Source organism: Uloborus diversus, chromosome 1, assembly GCF_026930045.1.
Source record: "Uloborus diversus isolate 005 chromosome 1, Udiv.v.3.1, whole genome shotgun sequence".
NCBI classification, from domain to species: Eukaryota; Metazoa; Arthropoda; class Arachnida; order Araneae; family Uloboridae; genus Uloborus; species Uloborus diversus.
In genome coordinates, this window is record NC_072731.1 from 74,610,712 (window position 1) to 74,632,770 (window position 22,059).

The following is a 22,059-nucleotide window of genomic DNA, read 5'->3' on the forward strand; positions in this document are numbered from 1 at the left end:
AATGAGTAGATTATACTGTGTGGAACCTGTATGGATTGACCCTTATGTGAAATTACGAGAATTCAAAGAACTAGATAAACGACTAAATGATACAAAAGCAAGAAAAATTGACATTTATTTCAATTTTAAAAAAAAATGTACATTTCAGCATGTACTCATAAACATGCTTTTGAGAAAATGAAACAAGAAAGAAATGGTTAGTTTTGCTAAACTTACAAAATAAAAAGAAGTAACTAATGAAACTTTACTTTAGTTCAAGTTACTCTAGTAACAAAAATACGATGATACCAATGATTAGTAGCATGAAAGTTTAGTAGCATCTAAAAGACACTTCAATATATTATGGAAAAAAAATTGAGTAAATTTAGAGTATTCCCTCATTTTCAAAAAAAACATCTGAAATAGAGGAAAAAATGAAATTTTTGGAAATTTTCGATTTTTTTAAGTACTATTTCGTCATCAAGAAATTCATAAACAGTTACTAAATTAGAGGGGATAGTTACTTATAGATAGTTTTTCAATCTGAACCATTTTTACTATTATTTTTTCATTAAAAGAGCTAGAAGTGTGATTTAAAATCTGAAGTAAATTGACAAAATTTCAATCTTTGTTAATATATCAGATTCGAAAAAAGATCCGAGTAAATTTTACTTTGCTCTTTCTCAGTAGAGATTTGTTTATAGAATGCGGAAATATTTATTTTTTAAGTGTACGTTTATAACTTATGGAGTTATTGAGTCACAAACTGGCAGCAATGAACTCTGAAAATTTAGGCTAGCGAAAGCATCAACTTCTAATTTCAATAACAAAGCAACAGTTTTTTTAACTTTCATACTTTGCATTTCTTCATAGATATGCATGGTTTACCTAAATAAAAATTTTCATTGAAATCTGTGACATGTCAGCCACAGCTGATTTGCTCATTTTGCATGGAATGACCCATAAGCTTGTCAATTTCTTTTGCATTAAAATTTACCTTTAGTTATTATTTTTATTCATCTTTTGTGATGTATATGTTATGTTGAACTTGAATGTAAGCTTATAAAGTTACGCATCTGAAAAAATGTTTGATCACCATTAGTTTTTAACTGAGCATTAAGAATATAAGAACAGTAGCTACTCCTACCTCTTGAGGCTAGTGTTTTTTTTTTTCCAATTGCTGCACTTTAGTTTAATGTAAATACTAATTTATTTCCTTAAATGTAAAGGGTTTCTGACCTTACTCATCAGATAAATCACAAAAATGCATCAGTACAAGCATATTTGCTCATTGATTTCAAAATTGCAAGTTCAATAATTTTCTGTAGAGTTTTAGGATGTTTTTTTAGCACAAAGGAGTATTTTACTTAGTATTATTCATTGGAGTTTGATGTTTTGATTTAAAATGGGGGGGGGGGATGCTACTATACATAGTTGTTCAGTGTAAAAAGGGCAAACAATACAAATATGAAAATTTTGTCAAATACTTTAAAGTTCAAAAAATGCAAAAATAATTGAAAAAAATAATAATTAAAAAATTATAATAAAATATATAAAAATGGTGTTAATTCAATAAAGTATACATATATGTATTTTTTTATCTTTTGTTTTATGTTCTAAAAAGACAGAAAGATAAAATATGAATATCTTACTATTATAATACCTGTAGTTTTATTGAATATTTCAAGTAAATTATTTTTTTTTAATATCTATTTGTTCCATTACAAATTATACAGTGCATACTTGCATTTTCTTTTGCAGTTGTTTTAGGAATTATTTGAAGAAAGATTTATCGCTTTTTAATATTTCTTTCTAAGAAATTTGACTCATATTTGGGAAGCATAAAATGCAAAAAAAAAAAAAAAAGTTTATACTTTTATTTATTTATTTTTTGTTAGTTCTAATGTTTGTTTTGTTTTATTTAATGAACTTCCTTCAAATGTAGTATATAATCTGTATAAAAATAAAATTAGTTAAATATGTTTGAAGTTTACTTTCTGTTTGTGTAAAACCTTTGTAATGGTGTCCAAAACAAGCCTCTTTACTGGATGTTGGTGTTTAAAAACTTTTCCTCTATTTTCTTTCTGGTGAAGTTTTTATCTTGTATATTCACTGGCTGAAGTAAAATCTCTCATAATTAGTCAGCATATTTACTGGTTGTGGCTAGGGTTAAATTTGCATAGGAGCTCACGGGAGCTCAGCTCTTGCGCTTCTTTTTAATTTACATGATTTATCACATTTTGGACAGAATTCCAACTATTGACACCTTGGTTGTGGTTCTATATATTGTCACCTCACAGCAATAGTAGGACATTTTAGTGTTATTCCTTGGATTAGATGTCTTAGTGTTGCTGTGAGGCAACAATTGCATCAGCTTGCATTTTCTGAAACTTATGGTCTGAAGAATAACTAAAACTATTTTTGATGTTTTCTCTAAATTTTCTCTACTTGCAAAATACAACACTACTGCACTATTTCTATGTAAAATTACGAAAGGGTTTTTTAAGAAAACAGTGAAATTTATACTGTAAATTACATTGAAGTTTTTAAAAACATTAATCTTTTTTAAAAAGCTGTAAATTGTTAATTTAAGATTAACAGGGGCTGCCCTTTCTTTTCTTTCCTCCATGCAATCTCTATCTCTGCCCTATGCTTACCTTAAGTATGCTATTAATCCTATGCAACCTGTTTTGTTTGTGTATTGTGAAGTGAAAACCAAAACTTCTTTCCAATTTAAAAAAAAAAAAGTTCATTTTTAATTTATGCTATTTGCTTTGTTTATTTTTTAAATTTAACTGAACTAATCATTCATCTAATTAGAATATTAATTATTTTACTTATTTCTAATTACTTTCACATAAATTTAATTTTTTTAAACTTTGCACTTTTATTTTTTTAGCATGTGCTCAAGATCTTGCACACATTAAAAGAACTAAATTTAGTCAATTACAGAATATTTTTTGAAAAAACTTTAATTTTACAAGTTTTGCATTTGTATTAACTTTCTCATAACTTCATTTAATTATGGAGAAAAAAAAGTTCCGATATTTAAAATCTAAGTTTTGTTTTATTTTTTATTCTGATGCAAAATGCGGACGGGAAATAAAATCTAAAGTTTGAGGTAGAATTTTGTTTGATGATATATTTTATGCTACTTCTCAATCAATTCATGAACGTTAAGCCAGATTTGAAAGGGCTGTCTGTTCTCTGACTAGGCTATGCATGGTGCATACTTAATTTGTTCAATAAATTTTAAGTTACAGATATTATAAATCATACCTGAATTTCAGAAGATTATAAATGTACCTATGCTTGCCCCTCCCTATTTATTTATTTATTTATCTATGTTTTGCAACATATTGCTATAAAGAACAAAATCATCAATAATGTTTGTTAAATAAATATTTTTTTCATCTGTGCAGTAGCCTTTTGCCAGTGGCGTACTTAGCATGGGTGACACCCAGGTCAGTAATTTGTGGTGTCCCCTCCCCAGAAAATTTTCAAATTTGTAGTCTTAAAAGTGCATTTTAGCTTCATATTTTTCAAAAACTTGAAATTCCACTTTGGGTTTTACACCCCAGGCGGGTGACACCTGGAGCAGACCGCCCCCCCGTAGCAATGCTACTGCTCTTACCATTGGTCATATTTAATAAATGCTTTTGGGGTTTTCAAAATCATTTGCATTTATGTTATTTTATTAGCAAATATATTACTTTTTAAATATTTTGTTTTTGCATGTCAATTCAAAAAGTTTTATTGTATTTGTATCTTGGTAACATCAACTAACTCAGTAGGCTAATCATGTTTTAAATTATGCATACATATTTTCTTATTAGTATCTCAAAATCCCTTCTAACAACACTAGATTTTTAAAAAACGTTTTTGAAGAAGAATTTGAGCTATTTTTATGCACATAATCTTCAGCCAGTGACGTTTCAGCGCTTTCTGTGGTTTACAGGATCACTGTGGCGCTACATTAGGTCCAGTATGTCCCTCTCTGGGTACATGCCTCCCATGTGCGACCCGCTGGACGGTCACTTACTTCTAGATGGGGGCTACGTCAATAATCTTCCAGGTTAGTGTAAGCTTTTGAGATTGCTTCTTTATATTCATTTCGAATTTGCCTTACATATGATAATAGGTAGTCTATGGCGCTATGTCCGTTCAAGTATGACTGTCACAGGGCTCTTGCCTCCAATCTGTGATCCGGTCGATGGCCATCTTCTTGTTGATGGGTGCTATCTGAATAACTTGCCAGGTATTATATGGTGTTATTCGTTAAGATAATAACAATTTTTCTGACAAAATGAGCCACAAATCGGAGAAACACAACAGAAGTTGACTTTCTGATTGGAGGGGAGATTTTTGAAGCACTGCCAAACTTTAATGCACATAGTACTACTGTAGTGTGTATGTTTTTTATGTGCAATTATTTATATTTTACTTAATGCAACTTTTTACAAATATGTCTGTAATTAGTAATATTTCTTATTTCTAGGTAAGTATTTAATGTGTTTATATTGCCATATTTTGAAGCAGCTCCGAAATGTATTCTTTGAATGTGGATAGTGGCTAATCATGATAATTGATTCATCTTGAATAAATGAGAGAAAAGTTCTTATACTTTCATTTGGGAGGGAGGGGGGCTTGAAATTAACTCTCCTATTTCAATTGAATATTTATTATAATTTGCGCCCCCTCCGCACCTTTTTTTTGGTGCTGAAACTTTTGCAAATGGAGAATATTTTGACATTTTGAAAAATGCAAAATATATTATTTTGGAACAGAAACTTTAGCAAAGTAAAATACTCTACGAATGTTTTGGAGAACGTATTTTAACAAATGTGCTTCTTGCTTCTTTTGATATTCTTAACTTTGCCTAAATTTTTAAGCTTAAACGTTTTAGTGTTTCTTGCTGATAAATTTAAGCAGGCTTTTTTCATCAATATTCTACTTTTGCTTTATATGCATTGACTTATCTTTGATTGAGAGCTAGTTCAACAAAAAAAAGCATTTTTTTTTAAATATTTTTTTCCTTTTTTCCCTATGTACCATAATTGTGAAGTAATTTCTAATGGATAGTTCCCCTTCAAAATATTTTCCATTAGTTGAATAGAATGCTTTTGAGTAAAATAATCAAGAAATAAGCAAATCCCGAAAAACAGATTTGAGATTCATTTATTTATTTCTGAGATACAGAAAAGTTATGGTTCAGTTCTAACCTCTCAAGCTTATAAAATATGATTAATGTAAGCATCATATTCTATTTAATTTTCAGTTTTCTTCTTGAAATATGGAGCTTGTTTTCTGTTCTGAAATGCATGATTTTTGGCTCTTCTGCTTCATTTAAATTAATTGAAAAAAAAAAAAAAAATTAAAAAGCAGTGCATGCTTTTGTTGCCTTTTCTAAGAAATGTCAACTTTATTGTGTCTTCAAAACATTTGTCAATGAATGAATTTTTATATGATTATTAGATTATTACAGTAAACTTTCTAAGTTGGATTTTGTGTAAGATGATTTTTTTTTTCAAATACATAATGCAAATCAAATCTCCTTGAATTAAAAATCTGTAAGAAATAAAATTGTTGCCATGTCTGTACTCAATTCAAAATAATTTTCGGCATAGTGAAGTTCATTTCATCTAATTTTTCCAAAGTGTTATGTGAATTATTATCTTCACTAGAAACCATGAACTTGAAGATGGTGCATATTCATTTATGTTAAAATAATCTAATCACAAAAAAAAGAAAAAAAAAACATTTTGATGAATCTGTTGGCAAATCCTCAAAAGAAATGAAATCAGAATATTTTCTCTACTTTTTAGTTTTAGGCATATTAGGAATGCCATATACATTATTGGCATGAAATGGCAAAAGCTTGACAATGTGGTGAGTTTCATTTCTTTTTAATCTTTAACAAAATTTACTATGAGATGCATATCCATATGCCATTTTACAATTGAGTAAATAGATGTTAAAACAATTTTAATATGTTGGACAATTTTTCATTGTAAATAAATTTTATGCCAAAAATCAAGACACTGTTTTCTACTAGTATGTCACACATCAAATGAGACATGTATGCATTTTTATTTTCCTAATCGTATATTCAACAAAATTGACACTGCTTATTTACGAGAAAATGTCTCAACCAGACATTTCATTTGTACATTACCTACCTTTCTGATTAATAAATTATATGGAATAATTCTGTAGATCAAAATTTCATCTAGTTCTTTTTTTATTTTTTTGATATAAAGAACTCCAATTGTATTTTTGTTCTTTCTTACCCCGAATGGTAACTAAACTACAAGAAATTTTTATTCCATCCAGTTCTACCTTAGACAAAGTTTACTGTATTAATTTCAAAATTTTATGCAGTTTAAAATGTTTTGTTCTCCAATGTTTGTTTTATTTGTTAGTTTTATTTTAAAAAAATAGTTGCTTTGAAATTGATTTTTATGAATGTATGCTTTGACATTAAAACTGCCAAGGGTTAAAATTAAAACTGTAATTACTGTTTAAAAAATGGTTTAAAATTTATTTTCAAAAATGAAATTCCATGCTTTTATCCAAACAATCTTACTTTGTTTAAGTTGCATAAGAAGAAGCTAGACAAGCCATACTTCTAAATTTACAACTCTTATGTTTAAAAAATGAGAAATGAAACTTGAGTTAGAAGCTGTTAACTTTATAAGCATCATAGCCAAGCTTTTTGATGTGTCTCCCATAGATTGTTCTGCATTAGGACTTTGAAAGGAGCTCTTTATAAGTGACATCCCAAAATATTTGATTGACTCTGGAAGATTGTTAAGGAGAAATAAGAAAAAAGTTAACCTTGAGCTTTGATAAATGCTTTAGTTTAGAAATCAAGATATTGTATAATAGTTTAACAAAAGTCTCATATTGAACGCTTCTCATTATGTTATAAAAATCAGATGATGGCATTGCTTCTGCCGATGAAATCTTTAAAAACTTCATCAACAAAAAAAAAATATATAAAGTAAAAATAAAGTTAAATTTTGTAATCAATGTTTAAAATTTCAAACGAAGGCTAAAATAGACCAAATGCCATAGTTTCCAATAGATTGCAATAATGTTGAACTTGCACTGTTATATAAATTTATTGAAGAATTTGTCTGCATCAGTGGTTGGAAGTAGCGCGCTACAAGTAGCGACGCTACTGTAGTAGCTACATCTTTTAGTAGTTTGTAGTGTAGCGCACTACTTTTTAAAAAAAGTAGAGTAGCGAGTAGTTCGCTACAAAAAAAAGTAGTTTGTAGCGATTTCTGGAAACTACTTTTGAATAAAGTTTTTTAAAAAAAAAAGCGCGTTTTTAAACGAATCTGACTGGTGCAAGTCTTACGCAAGTAAAACTGCGCACCTATCAGATTCGTAAGACTGAAAAATACGAGCTGACCTCTGACATATTATTTTGACGCCATACGTTGTATCTGTTTGACGCCATTAGTTTGTTTGGCATAGAAACTTTCACGTTTTCCCTATATTCGTCTTGAATAGAGCATGGCTTAGAAAGAAAGAAACGAATTTTTTCCGTTTCATGAAAACTTTGCCCGTTAAGCAAAAAGCTTTCGGTATCAATGCCATTTGCACATGCAGTCGAACCTCAACTTACGCGATTGATGCGTTTCAAACTTTAGATAAACAGCTCGCTTATGCGAAATTATATTTCACCAACTTCATATTTAGAAAGAAAAAATGCTGAGCGGCGATTTGTACGTTAATAATCTGATGTTTCGACAAGTACGGTGCGGGAAATTTTGGCTTTCAGTGATGCTAAAGGGAAATTCTATTCACGAAACTAATATTTAGTATCCAAGAAACAAGGTGATATAAACCCAGCTTACTTCCGCTCCGAAAATTTTCTTGTTGCGGGTGAGGAATTCGCGTCAGCTGCAAAATGCATTTCTCGAGTAAAACTCGCTATATAGACATTTCGCGTCAGTCGAATTGCGTTGTAGCCAGAGTCCACTGTTGCTTAAAATTGCACATTGAAGTAAAGTATTTTTAGTTATGTTTCATGTTTCGAATAATTAGTAGCCCCGTTTGGGATATTTTTCCTTTTTTTTTCTTTTTCACTGATCGAGTATTGATATATTAACATATTAAAAGTCAATGAGATGGTGTCCAGGTCCGGAACCCTAGCTTGAAGCTCAAAAGCAATTAATTCCTACGAAATATAAGTTCCTTTAAAATTAACTCATATAATGAAAATTAAAGTTTCTCTTTTGTTTAAAAGATGTTTTTCATCATCTAAATCACTTTCATGTATATGTATGTCCATGTAAAATTTAAATCAAATTATGACTGCATTTATCTCAATTTCAAGTAGCCGAGTTACACTTCTTGAATGAAATGCTACTTACTCTCAGGAAAGGATTAAAAATTTGAAGGTTGAATTCTTTCCACTTCTTAATCCTTTCTTGCGGATTCGTGCAAATGGTAAAAAAAGTTTGGATTGACGAATCGTTTCAGTAAAGGAAAGAAAGAATAAAAAACTTATTGCAATATTCCATGCTCAAATGAGCCAATATATAATCTGAACATTTTATAAATTTTTTCATTCAATTCTCAAATGGTGTGTATGTGTATGCTATTTATTTATTTATTTTTTAAAAAGTAGCGAAGTAGCGACTACATTTCAAAAGTAGTTTGTAGTTGCTACATTTTGAAAAAAGTAGTTGTAGTTGTAGTTAACTACATTTGTGTCAAAGTAGTTGTAGTTGTAGTTCGCTACAAAAGAAATGTAGTTTTTCCAACCACTGGTCTGCATTCATATGACAAAATTGTTTAAAGATAAAAGTAGGCACCCAATGGTGGGGAATAATTCGATATTTAAGAATTTGGACAAGTATCCTTTCACTCTTTCATGATCAGCAAAAACGAATACATTTGCCGAGGAAATATTGTTTTTATGAGAATATTACTGAACCCACCCCTGTAGGACTGTAATGAGGTAGTGAATAAAAATAAATTTTGGCTCACTTTGAGATATGAATGGAAGTTCTTGCAGCTCCTGCAGGGTGGCGACAGATCAGGGAAATCAGGGAGATCAGGGAAAAGTCAGGGAACTTTATTAATCAGGGAAAAGTCAGGGAAATATCAGGGAATTTTGAAAAAATAACAAAAAATCAGGGAAAATTGATTTTATGAGAAATTTTTTTTTTTTTGCTTTAAAAAATTAAGTACTCTAATTCCCTACGCATTTTTCGCCAATTATCTGTTCAAAACAAAAAAAAAAAAAAAGTAAAATTAATGAGATGCGATTATACACTGCCACATATTTGTGCATATTTTTTCCTCAACGTCAAAGTAATGAATCTTATTTATTAACCACAGGATGAACTTCCTACAATTGCTTCTGTGTCTGTTAGGTTGTTTATTTTACGTAGTTTGAAATTTCTTTTTATGCTTTCAATGCTACGTAAAATAAACAAACATACAGGCAAAGAGGAAGCCTTCATTAATGCCTTAGCTCCTTTGCCTTTATTCCATTGTCTCGAAGTAATTAGCATACTGTAATCACGATTTCAAGAAAAAAATCTTTGGTTTCTGAATTAATACTATAAAAGCTTAAAAGTTATTACTTCTTCGCGTTTTTAATTTAATTGCTAAAATTGAACTTTCAATAAAAAAAACTTTGTTTTTTGCCGTTATACTATTTGTTGTCACCGCAGATCATAAAGGATTTTTCTTCAGACTTAAGTGATTCTTTAGTTTTATAACCAAGTTGTATTCTTCTTCTATATATTTTAAAATTAACTAATTGCTTTTTTTCTTCTTTTTTTTCTTCTTTTTTTCTTATTGCATTTCAAAGTTGTTTGTTACAAAAGCAATCAAAGATTTTTTTTTCGTTACATACTGAAATCATTTGAAATAGAGTTAACTTGTGTACTTAAGTAAATATCTTTATTTTTTATTGTTAAAATGCTGTATTCATTCATCAAAATCTATGTTCTTGATTAGAGAAAAGATCCCTATGAATGGATGTCAAATGGTTTCATCTGTTTTGCATAAATATGTCAATTAGTCATATAAGAATAACTACATTACTTCTATTCTATCACTATTACTTGTTATTTTTGCAACAATTATTACACTGTTTAAAAACTTAATTCAAAATAATTTCAATTACTTTTTAGTTCTATCACAAATACACATAGTACGTTTTTAAGAGTAATTTTAATAGTTTCTTAAAATTCTTATGCTAAGTGGTTTCTGGAAGTAAAGTTTTTTTTAAAAATTTTCTATAATCTTTCCATGTAAAAAAATTTTATATACTGTTTTGTAGGGGTTTCCCCCCCCCCCCCCCACCAAAATGACGATATGTTATTTTTTAAAACCATTTTATTAAAAAAGCAGCATCTTTTTAAAATACATCTTTAGTTCAACAATTTTACACAACTTAAAACGTTTAAAATACTGCATTTTATACAAACATACAATGAATTTCAAGTAGAGCAAAGAAAGAAGACCATTATCATTGGTAACGTAAATCAGGGAAATTTGGTGAACTAAATCAGGGAAATCAGGGAAAAGTCAGGGAACTTTTTTTCACAGTTCCTGTCGCCACCCTGTCCTGGGGGCTAGTGAGCAATAGGGAGCAGGGGGCAGCAACCCCTTTGTTGAAAAATGAAATTCATATATGTATATCTTTTCAAAATCTTTAAGAAATTGTGCAAAACTTCCTCTGGATCTGTATGTACAAATATGTGTGCACAATGTGTTTACATATGTATATATTTATAAATATTCATATACACAATGTATAAATTCCATACTTTTTTTACCCTTGTAGTTTATTTCTGTATGTGCTCTATATATGCTCTTATGGTCACACTATGAATTACTTTCTATTTCAGCTGATGTGATGCGTGAAATGGGTGCTGAAACTATAATTGCCATTGATGTAGGAAGTCAAGATGATATAGATCTGACAAATTATGGTGATACTTTAAATGGTTGGTGGCTATTGTGGAAAAAATGGAATCCTTGGGCTTCACCTGTAAAAGTGAGTTTTTTAAAAGCTCCAGCTTTGTAAAATTACTTGAATGTCATGCCTTGCTATGGGTATATTAGACTGGAAGTTTCTAGGTAACTTGAACTGTTAATATTGCTCTGAGTTTTCCAATTTCTGTCCTTTTCTGAGTTAGGGTAATCGATTTAAAGTTACCTGAGATCTTCTTGGTAATTTTTAAATTTTGAAGATGCAAGTAAAACTAAGGAATAAATAAATACCTTTGTGCAAAAAAGTGAAATTAAAAATAATGAATTTATTGCAGAAAATTTGCAGGTTACTGCATACATGTGTTTTGGAATAACAAGGAATGTCTTTTTCAATCCTAAGGAAGTGAGCTTATGGATGGAAAGATTTCTGACAAAAGCAATGCCAAAAGCTTGTGTCTGATGTCTTTTCATCCATAAGCTTTTTTTTTTTTTTTTTTTGCATTGAAAACGACATTTCTCATCACTCCAAAACACATGTATTCACTATTCTGCAAGTTTTAAGTTAATAGAACTTACCTTTTCTGCTTCACACTTTTTGGTTGCTAATTTATTTGTTACTCTTACAGGTTCCGAGCTTACAAGAAATTCAATCTCGTTTGGCTTATGTCAGCTGTGTCAAACAGTTGGATCAAATTAAGCGAAGCGACTACTGCACATATATTCGGCCTCCCATTGATAAATACAAAACATTACAGTTTGGAAGTTTTGATGAAATAATGGTGTGTAATGTAATTTATTATTTTTAGCTACGATATTTTAACTAAGCATATGCAATAATCCTGAATTATTAAAGGTTACTTATATACCGAATGTACACACACACATATTTCAAAGTTTCAAGGTACAGTCGAGTCTCTAAAATCCGAGTCTCGAAAGTTCAAGGTTCCGCTTAATACGAGGTACTTCATTTATATTTTAAGTTAATTCTTTAGCATCTAAAAAAAGTGATTTTCACTAAAATCTGAAAATAGAATTCTTATGCTAACATAAAAGCGGGTGAGAATGGTACAAACCTCAAATTTGATGTAATAAGCGTTGGTAAGTGCACTTGGGGCTGGCCCAGTTTCAATAAGAACTATTGCGCAACCTTCTCTGGTTGAGAGAGTTGTTATTACTGTCAAAAGGGCCCGCCAGACAAATAACCTGGTGATTGTGAATTTATTTGTGGTGAGCAACTGGTGCTACGTATTTGTAGATAGCTCGGAAATTTATGTTGGTGAACTTTTAGTGCGGAAGGAATCTCAATTTCGTATGTACCTTTCACTTTCATATTACATAAAGAAGGTTACTTCCAATTTTTATTCAAGAATAAAATATTTTGATGTTGCTACTGTTACAAATGTGTAAAGTTTACAATTTGGAGGGTGAGTGTGGTACAGTAATTAGTCGAAATTTTGGAGGTTGTGTTGGGTTATCAGGGAAAAAAGTACCCAGTAAAAATCACAGGTGTAAATGCAAGTGAGTTTGAAGTTGAAGCAAGGTAAGTTTTGGCAGTGGCCTGAAAAAGATAAGATTTGGTATCCATCTTCAAAAATCTTGAAGAAAATGAAGCCTTTGTTTTATCTTGATTTTATAATGTACTTGATTCTCCAAAGTTCAAATTTCAGCATAACTTACATCTACAACTCTCCCGTTAAAATATAAGATAGGAAGAGTATGGTACAAACCACTAAAACCTATATGAAAACATTGAAATATGTGCTGTACCATTCTCACCAACAATGAGAGGGTGAGAATGGTACAAAGAAAAACTGCTCTGGAGGGGGTGTAGGTAAAGTTTCAAATTATTTCAGGGTCAGAATCGAAAGCCAAGGTCTTAAACTATAATAATAACGCAACTTCATTTTTTTTTTTGAATGAATGTTGAGTAATTACAGTAAGAAATTTACTAAAACTGTGCCATAGTCGACCGCTTCTACGGTACTGTAAAATTATTAGCTACGTACAGTAAATAGAAGGAAAAAAAACATTGAGAGGTTGGTTTAAACAACACTCCTTTAGTGGCACGAAATATTCATTGACTACAAGATATGGATTAGGAGATGACTTGAAGATTACAACTTGAAACATAAAATTGACATTGATTTTCCACAAAAGAACATGTTAACATCCCTTTAGAAGCTTTAAGAATATCTCACTGTAATCAAGAAAAGAGGTGCACAACTTGACGCCACATGAGTTACATATAAGAAATTTAAAACTTCCAACTAACCAATTTTACAATTTTGTGTAATCCAAGATACATACATATGCACGCAGACGCATTGATACAGACATCACGACAATACTCATCGAAATGGGTTAGAGAAAAATCAAAATGCATGTTTTGCTTGCCTCCCACACATAAATATGCACAAATATCGAGAAACACTAAAGTCAAAATTTGTTCTGATGCAATTAAATGGGAAATTTGAGTGATACATTTTTCATGAAGACAATAGATCTTTTTCTTTATACAAGGATGTAAAAAATGATCCCTCTTATATTGTCTGAATAGTGTACATTTTTAATCTGGAAGAATCTTCCGGCTAAAATCCGAGTTTTCAGTAATCCGAGGTGAGGCGAACCCCAATTGCCTTGGATTTTGGAGACTCTACTGTTTCTCTTTTGTGAAGCTCTCTACTAGAGCTATGGTTTGTTTTAATTTATCCCTAACCAATATTTCATTGTTATTGGAATTTCTAAGAATAAAAAAGCTGAATGTCTTTTTTTTGATTTTCTGCAAAGCAGACAGAAGATTTTTTTTTTTTTTTTTTTGTGCAAATTTTTAAAAAGTTTTGACAAAATCCCTATAATGAAAGAGAAAATGCCAAACCATTGCCTTAGATCTTCAGCATGTCCTGCTCACTAACTAGGAAATTAAAATTAATTTTTAAAAAGGATTTTGAAATCCTTGAATTAACCATTTGCTTTGGTGCAGAAAAGTATCCATTTACAAGACTTGAGTGATATTTTTGGTTCTTAAAATATCTTTCCATATTTTGCCATGTGTGTGAAAAGTGCAGATCCAGAAATTTTTCAAGGAGAGTAGTATTGTTTTTTTACCTTACCTCATGCTACATATCTGATTTGCACCTGCTGGGAATAGGGAGTGCTACATTATTTTTAGTTAAAACAACTAAAAGCCTAGGAGGTCCCCAAACCTACTTCCCCGAACCTTTTCTGTTGATAGAGGTACTCTAAAATTACATTTTAGAAATTTTATTTTCAAATATTTACAAGGGGCTTCAAAACCCCCTCCCCTTAACATAATCAAAAGTCATCTAAAATTGCGCTTTTTGGAATTTCAGTTTCCAAAAATTACCAGAAGAAAGTCACTGAACCCATCCTTTCCCATTACACTACCTAAAATGTCTGCCATAGTGTCTTTAAGACTTAAATTTTGAAGAATGCCTGGGGAAAAGCATCCAAATTCCTTCTCCTAATGTCAGGGTTATTCCTAGGCTCAGAAAAACCCCTGAGCAGACGAGTTGCAAAACGCCTATCACCTCCACAAACTCTCCAAGAACTGGAAAGAGCTGTTCAGGAGGAGTGGAGCAGAATACCCCAGCCCCTCATTATTGGCCTCATTGATTCCGTGCCTGAAAAGTGTTCTACATTGCTGGCCGTCCAGGGAAACTATACCCTCTACTAAAAGCAATTTTCTTTTAAGGAAACCTCCTTTTTTTACTTGTTTTTCTCATACGCATACAATGCATTTTTTCCCCTTTTGTACCCAAAGGTTAAATAAAAAATATTTTTTCTGCCAAACAAATGTAATTTTTATCTCACATAGTTTACTGTGTCTGTCGATAATGATAATGTATCGATCATCCAAAAAAGGTCTCCAGGTGCAAAATCAGCCCCAAACCTCGATATCCTTTAAATGTTTTGAGCAATGTGTGTCAATGGCTCCTCCTCCAGTGGCACATTTATCTATTCTTTTTTTTTTTTTCTTCAAACTGAAGCTTCTCGCATTTTTGTACTACTGAATTCCTTTTTTTTTTTTTTAATTTTAAGTACGAAAAATTTAAACATAACATTTTGCGTCCCTTAATTAGATAATCTTTAAAATACAGAATTTTGGAAGATCTAAATAATCTTTTAAGATTGCCTTTTCTTTTAAAGTTTTACAGGGAAAATACTTTGTTACTTTTATTCAATTTGTTCATTTAGTATATCCTTCAGAGTTTTATTCAAGTATTCAAGTTAAAAAAAAAAGAATTTAATTGCAATTCGCACCCAGTCGGCAACTCACAGGCTCTTTGGGTAATCGCCAGGCTGCCCAACTGCACAGTCCAACCCTGACCTAGTAAAAGTTTCTAGACATTCTCTTCTTGTTTACTTTGTTCCCAATCAACTATTTATCTGTAATATGTTTTTGAATAACTATGTTCTGCATTTTTTAGGATGTGGGATATAACCATGGAAAGGCCTTGTTTCCTGCTATGAAAATGGGTCACAAGTCACTGCATAATTTATTGCACAATGAAATGAACAAACATTATCACCAGGTATTTTCTTTTTCCAGAAAGCTTTTTTTTTTCAGTTTTTTAAAAGGGGGGAGGGTTACGTTTTGACTAAAAAAGGAAATACTATTGTTTCATCTTTTCACCTCTAAAATAAATTTAATCTATAGTAGTAAATGCAAATGGCAGAGTTCACAAAAACATGTTTTAATCAGGACCGTAACCATACTTTTCTTTTGGGGAGGGTTTTACCGAACATATTACTCGGGAAATCTATATGATCACTAATATTTGAGTTAATTCATGCATTATGTTAATTTTTGTTTTAATTTGTTATTTAAAAGGGGATGGGGAGATGCTGCTTTAAGAGCATTAACATGTGCAAACATCAAAGATGACGAATCTATTAAATGAAAAAGAAAAATCTGGTGTGTGAACTACATAATTTCATCTCTGTTAAATATTTGATGCATTTTTAATATCTCAAAAGAATAGATGGGTGTACTCACAAACCTGTTATCAAAGTAATTCTTAAGTTTCTTTTATTTTTATTTTTTTTCACACTAGTGAAATATGTTTATGTATAGTTAGGCACTTTTAAATTGAAAGATTTTTGTTGCTTTTGTTAGTGCCAGATATTCAAAATCTGAAGGAAAACAGTGTATTATTTTGTAAGAAATGATGTTAGCTATAACTACAGCAAAAATAAATACTGCAAATAAAGAAGACTATGTTCATTTTTTCAATTATAATAATTTAATTTTTGAAATGAAATTGGGAGAAAAAAAATAAGATAAATAAATAAATAAAAAATAAATAGTAGTAATAACTTTTTTAGCAAAAAAACACCAAAATAAAAAGCAATTTTTGGGATAGTTTTGAAAAATTTTTGGAGGGAGTTTGAGCCTCCCCCCCCAAAAAAAAACCCTTTAATACAGCCTTGATAATTTTTGTTTATTATATGTGATTTTTGTCTTCATTTTAATAAATATTGTTTTAATTGCATGTATTTGATATGCTGTATGGTATCTTTGCAAATTTTTGTTCTCTAATCTTTCTCATAAATTTTATTTTAGAAAGTGACATTGAGGAATGCCTCATTTACAGATTTAGCTGAAATTGTTTGCAAAATTAAAAGACCAACATACCAGGTGTATGAAGGTATGTCATGTGTTTAATCTTTAGTTATAATGTGCATTTGAGGCAGTGAGAAACGAAGGGATGTCAGTGAACATTTTCAGGTTTTGAATAAAACGTAATTAAAGTTCTGGTCCTATGTAGACTTTGATTGAAAAGTTCTTCTGAATCATTCTGTATAGCAGCAGTTACCAGAGCTACTAATGTTATCTCTTGCCCCAAAACAGAGTAGTGGTTCACCTACAATTTGTACTGGTTATCTCCAAATTTTTAATTTTTGCACTTACATCCCTTTGCTTCTAACTGCCTCATTTGTGCTTTAAGCTCTAAAATTTAAAATCTTTGTTATTTCTAATGACATTTTATTTTTTGTTGTAACTGTTTGTAAATTTAATACTGATTCTTTATACAGTAACCAAGGCACTTCTATGCAAATACTTTTCATTTTGCTTATTGTCACAGTAAAGATTGAAATTACTTAGCGCATACAATGTAGATTAGCAGTTATCACTTATAAAACATGATATTATCATATACACATCCTTATTACTTTACTTGTATTCATATTAACTCCTGTTGCAAAATCAGTGCCACATTGCAGATGTCTTATGTATTTTAAATACCACTGTTAGTATAAACATGGTGTCCACGCACCTGGAAAGTCAGGGGAAGGCATGCATTTTGACTATGACCAAAAGTCGACATGGGAAGTCTTGATTTAAGCAAAAAATGCTCAAAATCATTTAAACTGACAACTGGTCATGGATTTTGGGTTCAAGGTTATGCATACTTATCGAACTGTACAGATGAATTGCAAAATTTACACAGCTTAGTCGTTTCTTGCACTTTTACACGTCAGTCCCGATTTTTCACACATTTCGAAAGCCAATTACATCTGCTTCTTAAATACTCACTCGGTTTATTTTACTAAGTGATTCTACTTTTTGGATACTTAGAATTATGTGTTTAGCATTATTATTGACCCTCCATACATTTCTAATTGTGTTATTCAGGACTTGTCAACTTCTAATTTGCCACTCTCATTCGACTGGAAAATTTTAAATTATTTATTAAGTACTTTTTTTATTATTCGTTTATTTTATTAATTGTAAACTTTTTTTTGTAATTACTAAATTATTGCTAATTGCAGATTTTTTAGAAAACTCCTAAATTTAAAAAAAATATTGAGTTTTAGATTCGTTATTTATTTATAAAGTAAAATATTTATTTTAAAAAATTCAAAAGAAGAAAAAAAGAAATAAAAACCAAACTTAAATGTTTCACTGTTCACCATCATTATTGTTACATGTTTGAAACTTCTTTTATTTTGAAAAATGTTTTTGAAATTAACTCTTTTTCAGTATTTTTACTTGTGTATCATACCGGATTTTTCGGAGAAAAAATAATAAACGTGTTTACTTGGAAATTGTAAATTCTTACCAATCGAAAAACTTTATATGACTGATTGGAATGAATCCAAAAAAGATTTATGTATGTATAATATAATTGTATATGTAATATATATTTATGTATATAAATAAGTATACCAAAGTCAACCAAAAGCTACAGATAAATCATAAATTCTGAGAAAAATTGATAATAGTATTTTTTTTTTTAAATTTGTGGAGTAGACAAGCTTTTGAAAATTTTATATTTGTTGATGCTAATGTAATCACTTCAAAAAAATATTTCCAACCATATCTTAACCCTAGTGTCAATGACCAAACTTTTCCCTTACTTTCAATAACCGGGTACCCATTTTGAATTTCGAAGATTTAGAGCAGAAAAATAATTTTTTTTCTGACACCTCTTCTATTTAATTGAAACATTTTCTTCCACCCTCATCTGGGGAAGTTTGTGTATCCTGTTTTTACCAAAAAACGAAATGTTTTATTGTTTTCCAGCATTTTATGTTTACGTTTCACGCTAAACTGTCTGTTAGAATCAAATGTGTTTCTCCAGTTTTTTCGTAATACTGGATGTATTAGATTTTACACTTTGATATTTTATAGTGAATTCGTAGTATTTTATTTACTTATACCAGTGATGTTCAACTTACGACCCACGGACCACATGAGGCCCACGAAGCTCATACCATATACACTAGGGTGGGCCGAAAAAACTTTTTTTGGAAATCTGTTTTTGGATAGTGCGGAAAAGTTGCTATATGGACCCGTTATTACCCATAAAAAATTTCGCTAAATTTGTTTAATATTTAGCCGGCGCTATTTGACATGGAAAAACGGAAAAAAAGGACAAAGATGCACTTTTTTCAAAAAAAAAAAAAGAGGGGGGGGGGGGCAAAAATAAAAGTTTGAAGCTAGTTTCAACAAACATTAGAAGTATCTGTCAATGCATTAGTTGAAATCCTCAAAGATTTTTATACATTTCGTAGAATATTTAGCTACGCTCCTTTAATACTGAAACATTGGAAAAATTAAAAAAAAAAAAAAAAAAATTAAAAGTAGTTTCGAAATAAGTAAGTACTGAAATGTTACCAACACGTTACCTAGAAAAAACAGTGAAAATTTAACCTATTTTATGCGACATTTGTACGCCAATTTTAAAAAATGCACACACTCAACTAAAAAATAGTTACATAAGATGCTAATTTTTTAATCTTTGGTTCCAGTAGTTTCTTCGGGATAATAAACGGCGCTCAACTACTTCTATTATTCCTAAGATTATTTTATAACTATTTATATATATTTGACTAATAGAGCCCTTGAGTATTAAAAAAATGTGAATCCTCTGAAGTCCTTTAAACTGATTAATGAATTGAACGCAAGTATTCTTCTTTAAGAAATGCTGTAATTCTACACCTCCACAGCTGGGAGTTAAGCAATTAAAGGGGTGCTCTCTTGCGTCCAATGTCCACAATGAGTTGCCACTGAGGCATCTTATACTGGAATTGGATGGTTGCACAAAGTGGTCACATTCATATTCTGGAGCTATCGAACAACTTCTTAGAGATTGTAAAAAAATCTGGAGGTCAAATTTGATAAACTTGACTGCAATCTTCTGGTTTTGAACATGGAAGATATAAAAAATTTAAGTATTGAACAACAATATTTGTATAGAATCTGTCTTGCTGTAAAAGATGGTCAGTTGTCCTTCAAGCGTGGCTGACAGTAGCCCAGACAAACTCAGTCAGTCGTGCGCGATGGCTGACAACTGCAAATCATTTGTTACGCTTGTATATAGGCACTCCAACTCCATCAGAAAATCTTACAATACTTGTAAAGTATGTAATGTTAGTTTATGCTCCAATGTGGTTTGAAATAAAAATAAAACCGAACTGCCAGTACGGCGCCCAACATTTTTGGAAAATGATTTTTCTTGGAAGGCAGTTTCCAGACAACGTTAAGGAGATAATTTTCAAAGTTCTCTCAAGTAATGCATATTTCGCTCATCCTGAACAGCTACTGTTGACAATGTTGTTTGACTCAAGAAAATACATTCGGGAATTAGCTGTTAGGCGCATTCTGAACTCTAGAAATAAGAAGACGAAGAGCTCGGATGGTGTACGATTTTTTGAGCGTCCTAAACTCAATTTTGAAGCCGTTGATTATGTTGATTTAGTTGATTGGGCAAACTGTGTTGTAACAGAGCCAACTCTTACAATGCATCTTAAAGACCAACAATGGAAAGAAATGTGCAAAGAACATTCTACAGAGTTTACTTTCGAGAAATTTCCCTGTCACACGCAAGCTGTGAAACGTTGTGTGAAACTAGTAACCGAAGCTGCAATAAAAGTTCGTGGTGAAACTGCACGAGATGGATACATTCGTGCAAAACTTCATGCTAGGAAAGAACTTCCATCATTTGATAACAAGGGACAATATTATTCCAAAAAATAATATTCATTATGCATGAGGTATTATAAATCAAATTTGAAGATTTCTTTTTTAAAATTTTATTATCTATATATTATGTAATTCTAGAAAATGTATGATACTATTGCGTGATAATAATTACTATGATTGATAGTGCTATTTAATTAATTAGTCTATGATTTAATTTTGAAAAATAATTTTCACATTGGTTTTTAATGAAATTCAATATTTTTTCATTTTTCTCCAATTTTTGATGTCGGAAAGGAGCGGTTAGATGCTCATTAAAATCAATGAAACATTTTATGGGCTCGAACTGGCTCATTATATAACATTTTCGGTGCCTTCCAGCAAAATATTTGGAATTTAGTTTTTTTTTAAAAATTTCGACAAAAATTCATTTTTCTCTTTTTTTACGGTTTTTCAATGTCAAATAGCGCCGGCTAGATATTTTTTAATATCCAAGAAATTTTTTGTGAGTGCTAACTAGCTCACTACGCAACTTTTGCGCGCTATCCAAAAATTGATTTCGAAAAAAAAAAATTTTCGGCTTATTTCGGCCCACCCTAATATACACATAGGCCTGTTGTGCCAAAAAATATTATCTGTAATTTATCATCACTATCATTTGCTCAACCTTTTGCTGTCATGCTGTCTGACATTCGTAGGTATACTCAAAAAAAAAAAAGAAAAACAGGACAGATAATACATTCCAACTGAAATATTATTGTCTACATTTTGAGAGAAACGAAGTTCCTAATTCTTTATCACTGATGATGTAACAATATGTTTGTACATCAACAAAAAGAGAAAAGGCCGTAATATTAATTTCCACTTCACATCATAACAAAAGAAGTTCTGAAGCAACCAAAAGTCACAACTATTTCGTTTTATAACAAAACAAAATGTAGTGTTGACACGACTGATCAAATTTTGATAATTTCGCAGCGTTTGATCTAATGGTGAAAACCAACGGGTGTAGTGCCATGTGAAATACAATTATGAGTATACTTAATTTAATTTTAAATCTTAATTATACAGTCTGAGTAAAAACTTTAAGGCCAGTATAATTTTCTTTGAAAAAAGGAAAATGATATTAAAGGGATTTTAATATTATTGTATTATTGATCATTAATGTTCATTAGTAAGAAATAACGCAACAGACAGGATTTGTAAAGCATGCAATAACCAGAAAAACAGTGGTTTATTCAAAGTTAGCATTTCAGCTTGAGTAAAAACTTTAAGGCCACTAGTATTTTTAAAAAACTGCAAGTACTTATACTGTAATAAATGTCACCTCAGTTAACAAGATTGTGGAAACCCTTCAACTTGCAGTTTTGTGATTAATTTCTTCAAAGTTTTTGTCCTACTTGTGACGATATCGTAAGGTAAAAAGTTAACTGTTCAAGAAAGAGGGCAGATTGAAGCTTTTTCTTCAACAAGGATAAGTAGGCGTACTATTGTGAAAAAATAGAAAGATCGAAGAGTGAAGTTAACATTTTTGTTTGATTTAAACTCAATTAGGGTAAAAAGAAAACCCGGGAAACTTAAAGCTTTGTCCTCGCGTCATGGAAGAAGAGTTTGGAAAGTATTACATTACCTGAAAAGTACTCAACCAGAAAACTTATTGAGAC

At 30.6% G+C, this 22,059-nt stretch overlaps 1 protein-coding gene across 2 annotated transcripts in view; it reads left to right on the plus strand.

The window, feature by feature from the left end:
• Positions 1 to 22,059, plus strand: part of LOC129234651 (neuropathy target esterase sws-like) — a 124,245-nt gene that overhangs the window by 92,983 nt on the left and 9,203 nt on the right. Inside the window, exons 27-31 of one of the 2 annotated variants that reach the window (XM_054868691.1) lie at positions 3,938 to 4,054; positions 10,863 to 11,011; positions 11,574 to 11,726; positions 15,396 to 15,500; positions 16,532 to 16,616. In XM_054868691.1, the coding sequence (XP_054724666.1) occupies positions 3,938 to 4,054; positions 10,863 to 11,011; positions 11,574 to 11,726; positions 15,396 to 15,500; positions 16,532 to 16,616 (609 nt within the window). Of the gene's footprint in view, positions 1 to 3,937; positions 4,055 to 4,120; positions 4,238 to 10,862; positions 11,012 to 11,573; positions 11,727 to 15,395; positions 15,501 to 16,531; positions 16,617 to 22,059 lie in introns of both variants that reach the window. The other variant, XM_054868690.1, reaches the window with a different exon arrangement.